Source organism: Mastomys coucha, unplaced genomic scaffold, assembly GCF_008632895.1.
Source record: "Mastomys coucha isolate ucsf_1 unplaced genomic scaffold, UCSF_Mcou_1 pScaffold15, whole genome shotgun sequence".
In the NCBI taxonomy this organism is placed as follows: Eukaryota; Metazoa; Chordata; class Mammalia; order Rodentia; family Muridae; genus Mastomys; species Mastomys coucha.
In genome coordinates this window covers 54,984,396-54,995,067 of record NW_022196897.1, presented here as the reverse complement: position 1 = coordinate 54,995,067, position 10,672 = coordinate 54,984,396, and the positions used below count along the sequence as shown (strand labels likewise).

The 10,672-nt window shown below is 41.2% G+C and overlaps 1 protein-coding gene across 1 annotated transcript in view; it reads left to right on the top strand.

The window, feature by feature from the left end:
• The window catches only part of Stk39 (serine/threonine kinase 39), a 262,879-nt gene that overhangs the window by 165,443 nt on the left and 86,764 nt on the right, over positions 1-10,672 (top strand). Inside the window, exons 13-14 of the mRNA XM_031370500.1 lie at positions 795-857; positions 2,721-2,788. Coding sequence (XP_031226360.1) covers positions 795-857; positions 2,721-2,788 — 131 coding nt within the window. The remainder of the gene's footprint in view (positions 1-794; positions 858-2,720; positions 2,789-10,672) is intronic.

Below are 10,672 nucleotides of genomic sequence, written 5' to 3'. Positions count from 1 at the left end.
GGAGAAGCAAGATTTCAAAACCCTTATGTTGTACACAGCCAGACACTGTCACAAACAAACAAGCTGAATGAAGTTTTTTTTGAGTGAACTCAGAGAGCAAGAATTTTATACTCAGACTTGAGAAAGTGCTTGCTGCAAAGATTTCTGCTGATTTTAGTATTAGTAATAAATTAGAAATAAGATCTCAACCCTTCGTTTTCATTGCTGTTTCTCTTCGAGTGTGGTGGGTTTTGTTGTTGTTGTTGTAGACTCTCTCAAGTTTACCCTCCAGGGTAGAGATCACAAAAGCAGAGCTTGAGGCAGAAATACTTTAGGAGCAGACTAGAAATCTTGAGTGAAAAGTTTCTCTCTTGTGATTCCTTTAGAGAAATGGTCCTGTTGTTGTTTTTCCACCATAATTACTTGTCTAAGCAACAGTGAAAAATACTTGAAGTAAATATAAAAGGCAGGTTTTGCTCACTCTTTGTATCTTCTCATTAAGGCCCCCTTAACATTAGATGGAATGATAGTACGAGATCAAGTTATTCTTTTAAAGCTTGTTGTTTCTCATAAACCATGTGTGTTATTCCAGGATTTATTACATAGATTCTCCCCTTTCTCCATGAGATTCTGAATGGCAGAACAGGCGGGCCTGTAGTCTAAGGGTGACCAGCAACACGTGGCCATACTTTATCTAGATGTTGCTGCTTAAGGTCTTCTAAAAGTCTCATCTCTGGTGGTCATGATATAATGTCCCAGTCACTAACATCTCCCTTTGGCTTCCTTGCTTGTCATAACACTGGTTTTCTTGACAGATCTCGGTGAACGCTGGTGGCATCCCCGAGCAAATACAGTCCCTCTCTGTGCACGACTCTCAGGTTAGTTCCTCAGCCAATCATTTTTATTTGAAATGCTTTGGGACAACTTCTTAGAAAAGACAACTTTTAGACAGATAGTCAACTTCAGGATAGTGCTCCCAAAATCAGTGGCTTAAAAAAAGCAACAATAGAAACCATCTCTTTAAGCAGCTATGGAGAAAGAAAACATCACTACTCTCCACCATCCTTTAGAATATGTTCAGACCTAAATAACAGACTTTAGAGAAGGAATATAGATTGCCTGGGTGCCTCTGGACTCACCAGTACTCTGGGCAGTGAGCAAAGAGAAGAAAATGATTAAGTCTGCTATGCTTTAGCCATCAAACACCATGGCTAATTGATACCTTCCTACCTTGTTTCTGATTGGATTTCTATAACCTCTCCTGATGATTCTTTTATCATTGAATTTGATGTGCCAGCTGATCTCTATAACTTGTCTTATTAAAGTAATAGTCCAGTGACTGCAGTGCATGTGTGATGTGTACTTAGAACATGTATGACAGGAGCCCATGCTGTGGTTGTGGTTGGGTGGTGAAGCCATTGAGGGAAGGGTATGGGCACAGAGCTTGGGGATTGTTTTGTTGTATAATCCTATGCTGATTATATGTCTTTCTGTTTTACCTGCTTCTGTAGTTTATGGGGCAGCTATGAATTGAGGAGGTGTTTAGACAGAGGGGCTTCATGACTACACGAAACCTCCTTGGAGTCTGATAGCTACTCCTTGTCTTTTATCTCTACATAAAGACATGTAGAGGTTAACTGGATTGTGCAAGGCCATGTAGCTAGCTACACAAAAGCAGAAGTGGGAACCACTTTCAGTCTTTATACTCTATCATCCAACTCAGTCAAAGACTCTGAGGTAAAGCGTTAAAGAGGCTAGCCTCCCAATAAATGACAAATTAGGAGGAAGTACGGCTTCCAAAGCAAAGGCAGCAAACAGGAAAGGGGGACAGCACTGATTAACATTTTATGATTCATGGCTCACTTTTACATCTCTTATTTTCCCAGCAACCTTTTGAGAGAGGTAGCTTACCTATTTTGGAAACGGAGGGCTCGGTGAATTACTTGCCCATGGTTACAGAGCAGGTTGCCATCAGAGCCAAGCTTTACCTGAAATCTTTTATTTCAGGAGGTCTGATTGAGCCTGGGTATTCACAGGAATAGTCTGTGTCATAGAGGTATCCATGATGGATGATCTGTATCGGGATGATAGGTGAGAAGTGTAGGGAGGATGGACGTTGATTAATCTGTGTTCACCCCTGATGCTTGTGTTTAATGTACCTAAGTCATCCCATCCCACCAGCATCCCTACCACATACAGTCTGGGGATAGAACCTAACGCTCTATGCATGATGGGCAAGTAGTCTGCCACTGAGCCACATCCCTATCTCTTCTTGCCTTTTTGAGACAGGTTCTTGGTATGTAGCCTAAGCTGTATTAAATTTGCACTTCTGTTTCTGTGGCCTGAATGCTGGGATTACAAGTGTGACAGCCATCACTGCCAAGGTTCCTTACCTTTGTGCACCTCCAGGGTCCAGTAGATGTTGGCTCTTCTCTCTGGACAAACAAAGTGCCACTTTAGATGGATGGCCTTAATTTGGACAGGATGCAGCAGTATCGAGCACAGAATCCATCCTGGGACTGGGGCTGTCTGTATGGAGCATTCACACCCACAGTATGATGTTAATTAAGCATCTTTCTGATCCTCTAAAAAACGGTCTTGGGAAACCCAAGAAGACTTTCTGGGATAAGCACTGATCTTGAAGTTTCCAGAAAGGGCTATAGGAATCAAGAGATATCGAGGTTGTATTTATCCTTTTCCCAATAAAGCTTACAACATTGTTTGTTGTTTTCTTTTCAAAGGGCCAACCAAATGCTAATGAAGACTACAGAGAAGGTCCTTGTGCAGTCAACCTTGTTTTAAGATTAAGGTAAATAACATTATTTTGCATCATTTTCTTCTCTACAGTATTCTGACCTCCTTCTTTAACTTTTCATAATATTAGGATAAGATGAAATTGTTAACTTACATGATTTTCCCAAACAACAATGTATGCCACATTCCTGGAACTAATTATACTCCTTTCATTGCTTGCAAGACTATTAATAAGAGAAATAAGATTTGAAAGCATCTGTAGGCTCTATATACACTTCATTACATTTTTTTCACTCCTTGTTTTTTTAATCGTTTTTTTTTTCTGTTTTTTCTTTTTAACAATGTAAGATCACAGTAAGAGATTTTTAATGAGTCTCTTTCACACTCGGGCAGTCAGTTTCTGACAGAAATAAACTATGCTTGCACTACAAGTTGCCTGTTCAGAACATTTTTCAGTGGCAGGTTTGATCAGCCACTGTGGAGAAATGACAGATATATTTTGAAAGCACTTTCAATCTTCTAGGAAATGGATACAAATATGGCGCCTGACACTCCCCAGCCTCGTGAATGAAAGCTGTTTCTATTTTAAGACTTTTTTCCAACTAAAGGTCTATCTTTGCAGATGTTCTTTGTTAAGGATGTAGTATCTCAAGAGGAAGGAAAATTGGGTAAACTTAATTGCAGCCAACCTATTTTGCCAGGTCAGTTAGGATGCTGTCACGTTTCTGAAGACATAATGGGAAGTCATGGGTTCTCCTCACGGTTTTACACACAACGCTTTTGTAGTTACTGGGCATATTCACAGCTGTGGCTGGGAAAAGTGGGTCTACAGCAAGGCCAAGGTGGGTTTCCAACTCATGGAGTGAGCAGAGTCCATGGGAAGAGATTGCCATTGTGGTGAGCGCCCCTTCCTTCTTACAGGTGTGCAGACTCTGCGGTGTGTTTTCACATACCTTCTAGGGCACACCACAGGAGTACTTTGTGACATTTAAGTTAGACTATGCACTGCAGTCACTGGATTTTGAAACCAAAGATTGGAGCTATTACAATGCAGTAGCTTTGAGAAATATGTACAATTAGTGACTTCAGCTATTGCTGAAGAATGAAGTAGGCCATTCCTTTTTTGTCTTCAGAACCTGAGTAGAAATTTAAATATTCAAATTTGATTCATTGTATATCTAATTCTCTGAAAGAAAAACCTACATCAAATGAAAGGAAAGCAAGGGAATGTTGGTATATTTTATTGAAGGTATTGTACTGGATGGATAGTTTGATGTCAACTTAACATTAGCTAATATCATCTGAGAGGAGGCATCCTCAATTAAGAAAATACCTCCATAATGTCAGGTTTTAGACAAACCTACAGGGCATTTTCTTAATGAGAGACTAGGGAGGACTCTGCTCAGCCCATTACAGGTGGTACCATCTCTTGAGTGATCCTGGCTTCTATGAGAAAGCAGGCTGAGCAAGCTATGGGGAGCAATCCAGTAAGCAGCACTCCTCTATGGCCTTTACCCCAGCTCCTGCCTCCAGGTTTCTATCCAGCTTGACTTGCAGTCCTGACTGACTTCCTCTGATGATGAACAAACAGTGATTTCTTCTACAGAGTTGCTTTGGCCATGGTATTTCATCCCAGCGATAGTAACTTGAAGATAGGTATATCAGACTTAATGGTGTGTAAAATGTACTCCAAATGGTGACATGAAACAACACCCCCTTACTGTTTCATCATACTCGAAGTGCAGGGCCGGCTTTGCTGGATTCTCCAGTATCTTTTAAGACTGAAACTAAGGTATTCTGCTAATTGGGGTTCAAAATCTTCTGCTAAGCTCACCTGGGCTGTTGGCCAAACTAAATTCTTTAGACCTGTAGACTCAGGCTTTTAGGAATACCTTATTATTTATTTATTAGTCTTCTTCATACCGAGGGGAGAGGGTTATGAATCAGGCTGTGTACCTGAGGAAATAGAACTTTTAGGATCATTCCAGAGCTCTGAAATCCCTAGAACATATCTCTAAATAAGGTCACATTAGAATATAGACATACTAGTGGAAGTTAAGAATCCAGCTTGAGGCAGAGTGAGTAGCATTGGCCAGGGTTCTGTGGAGGAAGCACTGATGAGCAGTTATATAAGTTCCAGGAAACCCGTGTGGGCGGAGAGGTGGGCAGGGTATGAGGTCATACTTAGTGTGGGAGCCTAAGTAGCCTATGTCGCTTCTGGAAAGGCTTTTTGCCTTCACTGTTAGAGAGTCAGAAAGCCTGTGAGCAGAAGGGTGATGTGAGCTGAATTAAACTTTAAAACAGCCACTGCAGCCACCTTACGGAAAATACATTTAATGTTTTTACAGTAACATGATGTTCAGAGTTTATTTTCTGGCCCTGTCTACTTGGTGGTGTGTGTGTGCTTCTATTTCTATGGGTGTTGGGGTGCTTTGAATGGATGCCCCCCATAGGCTCATAGGAAGTGGCACTCTCAGGAAGTAGATGTGGCCTGGTCGGAAGCGCGTCACCCTAAGGGTGGGTTTTGAAGTTTCAGGAACTCAAGCTAGGCTTAGTGTTACTCTTTACTCTGTCACCTACCGAATACAGATGTAGAATTCTTTGCTACCTCTCCAGCGCCATACACACCTGCGTGTTGCTGTGCTCTCCATCATGATGATATTGGGCTAACCCTCTGAAAGGTAATACAGCCCCAATTAAATGCTCTCCATCGTGACGATATTGGGCTAACCCTCTGAAAGGTAATACAGCCCCGATTAAATGCTCTCCATCGTGACGATATTGGGCTAACCCTCTGAAAAGTAATACATCCCCGATTAAATACTTTCCTTTATAAGAGTTGCCATGGTCATGATCTCTCTTCACAACAATAGAAATCCTAAGACATGTATGTATTTGCTTAATTTGAGGAAGTGTTCTTCTGTGATCTTATTGAAGAGTGATTCTATGCCATTGAGTGTCAGTTCCTTTGTGTTCACTGCTGTTCATGCTTTGACAGCTCAGCTCGGCTGTATAGATTGCATTTTAAAGTTTGCAGAAGTCGACCACAGCAATGGATGTATGTAGATTCTCTGACTCAGTGTGTCCCATTTGTTGGCTCCTAATGAGTTTAGCTTGTTCTAACGTAGCAGCGGCATCAGATCCAGATGGACCAGCCAAGGCCCCAGGTGGATACAGTTAGCTCCCTGTTAGGAGGGGAAGGCTGTCTCTGGAGTAGAATTCTACCTTAACAGACATTCTAATGTACAACAAATCACTGCCTTTATTGAATTACTGTTTTAATCTTCCCACTAAAAGGCACACTGTAGGGAATACGCTTAGAAAATTACGATTCCAGAAAGCACGCTAATCTGTTAGGAAGTGCTGGCCACTGTGTGAGCATGAGTACACCAGAATTCTACTCTCACCATTGTTCAGCAGGAATTAAGTTAGTTTTCCAGCTGGTGAAATAGGGTTAATTGCATAATTCTCCAGTCAAGTGGCCAGGAGCCTTGATTAATTGCCCACCCAGGGGTTAAATGCTACAGGCACTGAGCTTGGTTATGCAAAGCTCTTTTCTGCATCCTCCCCCTCCTTCTTCAACAAACTACTTATTTGCTGCTTTCTTTATGCAAGATTTTGGGGAAGAGACAAAGATTTCTTCCCTCTGAGTGGGCTCCTCATAGGCAGAGAGATCTGATTCTGCACAACAACGTAGAAAATGATAAGTGCAGCAGAAGACAGATTAAAAAGAGCTGTGAGCAGTTAGGAGTAGGTGGGGGCTTTTTGTCTGCCTGTTATCTTTGGTTTGCTTGTTCCCATAGTAACCAGTGTTTATGCTTTCAGTAGCTCCATTTTGAGCTGGGAAATAGGTAGGAGGCATCTGGGGGGTTAGTGTCAGGCTGCTGGCCTCTGAAAGTGACTTGCAGTCCTATATTATTTCTAACAAGACTACTTTTGCCTCTCAATGAAGTGATAATGTATAATTTTGCAGGTGACAGTTTATAGAAGTGCAGTTCTCTAGTCTGAAATATATTTGCCATGTTACTTAACTCTTTGGATCTTCTTGTCCAGATATTTTCTTTTCTTTGGGAACTGGGGGAATTGTTATCACTGGTGGTGTCCTTCTGAATGGTGAAGTGCCCAGGATGTGCCAGACACTATGATAAGCATGCTATGTGCTTTGTCTTGTTAATCATCATATTATTAAAACATCACTCCTGGTACTGACATCTCACAGCTAAAAATGCAAGGTTCAGTCATGTAGCCATGTGTCCTGCACTGTAAAGCCTTGCAGCAGAAATGGTCATGACCCTCACTGTCCTGCACACATGAATCTTTGTCCTTCTCCACTTGACCCTTCAGCCTTCCTTTATTTGGTCTTGAATGCGTTTAGAAATGAATATATTAAGGACAGCTAAGCCTTCACTCTTCTCATTAACACTCTGTGTGAATATTCTTTTAACCGTGTTTCCTGATAAACTCATCATTAATGTTGTGACAGAAATGCCGGGAAATATTTTTCTTGGGGATGTTAAAGGTGATGATTGAATTGTCAGCCAGTGTTTGTGGTGTTAGGTAATTTCAAAAGCATGTCCCATCACTTGCCTGATTTTATTTTTCCTCTCGATCTACACTTTTTACCAACAGATGAAAAAGAAAGAGCTGAGCTCTCAGGTGGGTTTTCTGTAGTCCCAATGCTACTTTGCTTAGGCTGGCAAGCATCTGGGTCTTACGCTAATCCAGTGTCTTGATGGTGTGATACAGAGAGACATGAAAATATATACAATGCAAGGCGTATAGGATGTTGGATTCTGTGTATGTACCTGCTAGTAAACATGATAAATGAAGGATGGTTTATGTTAAGAAAGATTTGGTAAGGTAAAGGGACCAAAATAGAAGATTGAAATTGACTAATTGTAAGATGCCAACTTAAAAAAAGATTATTTAAGCCAGAAGACACTGAGTCTAAATATTATTGGCAATAAAGAATGTATAGAGTTGTTAAAAGATGTTACTATTTATTTATTTATTTATTTTCAAGACTTATATGGTCAGCTTAAGATAGATAAAGCAAGAGGCAACATAAGAAACAAGTAGCTGCCATGTGGCTCAGTGGTGGGCCACTGGCCTAGCGTGCAGGAGGCACACTTTACTTCCTCATACCTTACTGTGCAGTACCATGAAATGAGGAAAAAGATCACTCATACTATCATCACCTCATAATAAAAATGAAATATTTCTTTAAATACATGTTTATAGAGGGTTTACATTTGAAAAATACTGTTTCACATGAATTTTATTTTTTGGTAAAACAGCAAATACTTGGCTAGTCTGTTTTGTAACATGTCTTGGATTCATTTTATATTGATGAACTTATATCTGCACACTCCTTTTTGATGACTTATTTATGTTTTAATTGCATGAGTCAAAACTTACATTACTTAAAAATATATGTTATAGAGCTGTAGTGATTTGCCTGCCATCCAGGAGGCCCTTGGGCTCAATCCCTGGCACAGTGGTAGGAGCCATTATTTGCTATTCGAAGAATTCTCAGGGTTTGAAGAACGCATGCTGTATAATCAAGAAGACCTGAATGTTATCCCTAGTATACACATAAATTCCTTAATGTGGTATTGTGTGTGTAATCTCAGCTCTAGGAAAATGAAGACGGTAAGATCCCTGTAGCTCACTGGCCAGTCATCCTAGTCTAATGAGCAAGCCCTAGGGACCAGTGAGAAACCCTGTCTCAACAACAAACAAACAAAAACAATTACAAAAACAAACACAAACTCCCAAGGAACAATATGGAAGGTTGACAACTGACTTCCACATGTATACACATACAAGTGTATGTATGTATGTATGTGTGCACACACATACCAGCACATGCATGAACATTTACATATTCAAGCACTGTACTTATATTATGTATTACATTTTATTACATATTGCTTATACTGTGCAAGAGTGATACTTGAGGAAAAAAGCAATCCCATTTGCACTGAAGTTTTACCTTACTAAAATGTTCTTTGATTGTGAGGAATTTATACATATATAACCGAAGAGCTGGTTGTGGCTCATGGGCTATCTACTGATGCCAACGTCCCTGCAGCAGCAGACATTATTGTGTGGCTGAGTCCTGCAGCAGGATCTAACTACAGAGGCTGCTCTGACAAACTGCAGAAATGGATGATGCCTGCTCATGATTTGCTCACCAGACGCTGAACACAGAGATGTGGGCTCATCTTGAAGTCTTGCTTTGGGGTTATTTCTAAATGACATGTTATGTTATAGCCAGTCTTGCCTTGGCTGTTTGCTTGGAGCATCCTGGGGTATTCGGAGCTGCCACACAGGGTTTGATAGTTGAAAGAGATCGGTAATGCCCCATTTCACACACAGAACTGATTCTGAAGAAAAGACACATTTTACTGACTTGTTATATCATGACTCCCAGGATTCCTTATATGGACAATTCTTCATTTTTAATTGCCAAGGGCCAGCCTCTTGGGTTCCGAGGAAGGGATGTTTGAGAGTGGCAAACAAACCACTTGAAGTTAAATCGTGGGTCTCCAGACCGCTCTTTCTTTGTGTTCTGAGATAGCTTTCTCCTGCTAGTCTAAACGCCCCCTTCCGCCCCTCCCCGCTCTGGATAGCTCATCTGTTGTGGGTCAGAAGCCCAGTATTTCATTTACATATTAATTCAGTTATAACCCCAATCCCCTTTGATTATTCCATGAATCAGCATCCCATAACCTTAGCTCCTGGATTCTTAGGAGACAACAAGCTCATTTTTTAACATTGCAAAAGAATTCAGAGATCTGTCTGCTTTTGTTAAGCAGACAATAAGCTACCTGGGTGGGATCCCACCCTGAAAGTACCATTCCTACCAAGCCTGGCCTAGGACCTAAACTCCTTTTGTCTCAGGCTGACCTTGAACTCAGGAATCTGCTTGCCTTTGTAAGCACAAATAACAAAACTTAGCTGGGTGCGATCTTGCCCTGTGATCACCACCCCCTAAATCTCTTCGTATCCTTCCTTAGTATCTTTCTGACTCATAGTGCGGCTGCCTCTGTTCTTTTAGATCTGGGAAGCTTCTTATATAAATCATATTGCATTCTTATATTTCACATAGTTGAGAAGTTACATATTTTTGAACTTATGTTTTCAGAATTTTTTCCCACAGCCTTAAAGGCTGTCCTGAAGGTCTCAGCACTTACCATTTTGCTGAGACAATAGCCACACCCTTGCCTCCTGGACTTGTGATGTCATGGATTACCATGGAGTCATTATCCTTGGCAGAAGGATGTTCCCCAAAGGAGGAACTTGAAATTATGTACATTATTGCACAAACAAGCCTTATGCTCACAGCAGCCATCAACACCCATGGAGGCTGTGTTGGGGGGGGGGCAGGGACCATGTGATGCTGTCTGTCCCTTATATGGACAAGCTGGACTTTGGTATCTTATATCACAGCACAAGTTACTAGATTTTGGCCATAAATATTTCCAGTCAAGTTGGTAAATGGGTATAGTTTATATCCTTTGTTCTTTTAAATATTTGCATCTAAAATAAGTTTGGAGCCTATGCTGTAGACTCTGAGGATCTTTTCTGTGGGGAGATATCAGAGAAGCCACATTTCTGTGTGCATGCTTGAGCATCCCTTGTTTAATGTGGATACCCAGTTTGGATTGCTCCCTTAGTATTGCCACCAGTATCTCGTGCCTCTCCTACCCCAGGGCCTCTAGTCTCAGTGCTTACTCTTTAAAGAACCAGCATAATGTGCTTCATTTTCTAGACTCCTCTGTGATGGTATTCTCCCCCGTGTGGCACTTTCATTTCTTTAAATGACATTGCCTCCATAGGCTCGCAAGGAATGGCACTATATGAAAGTATTAGGACATGTGACCTTGCTGGAATAAGTGTGGCCTTATTGGCCACTGGGGGGGGGGGGGGGGGG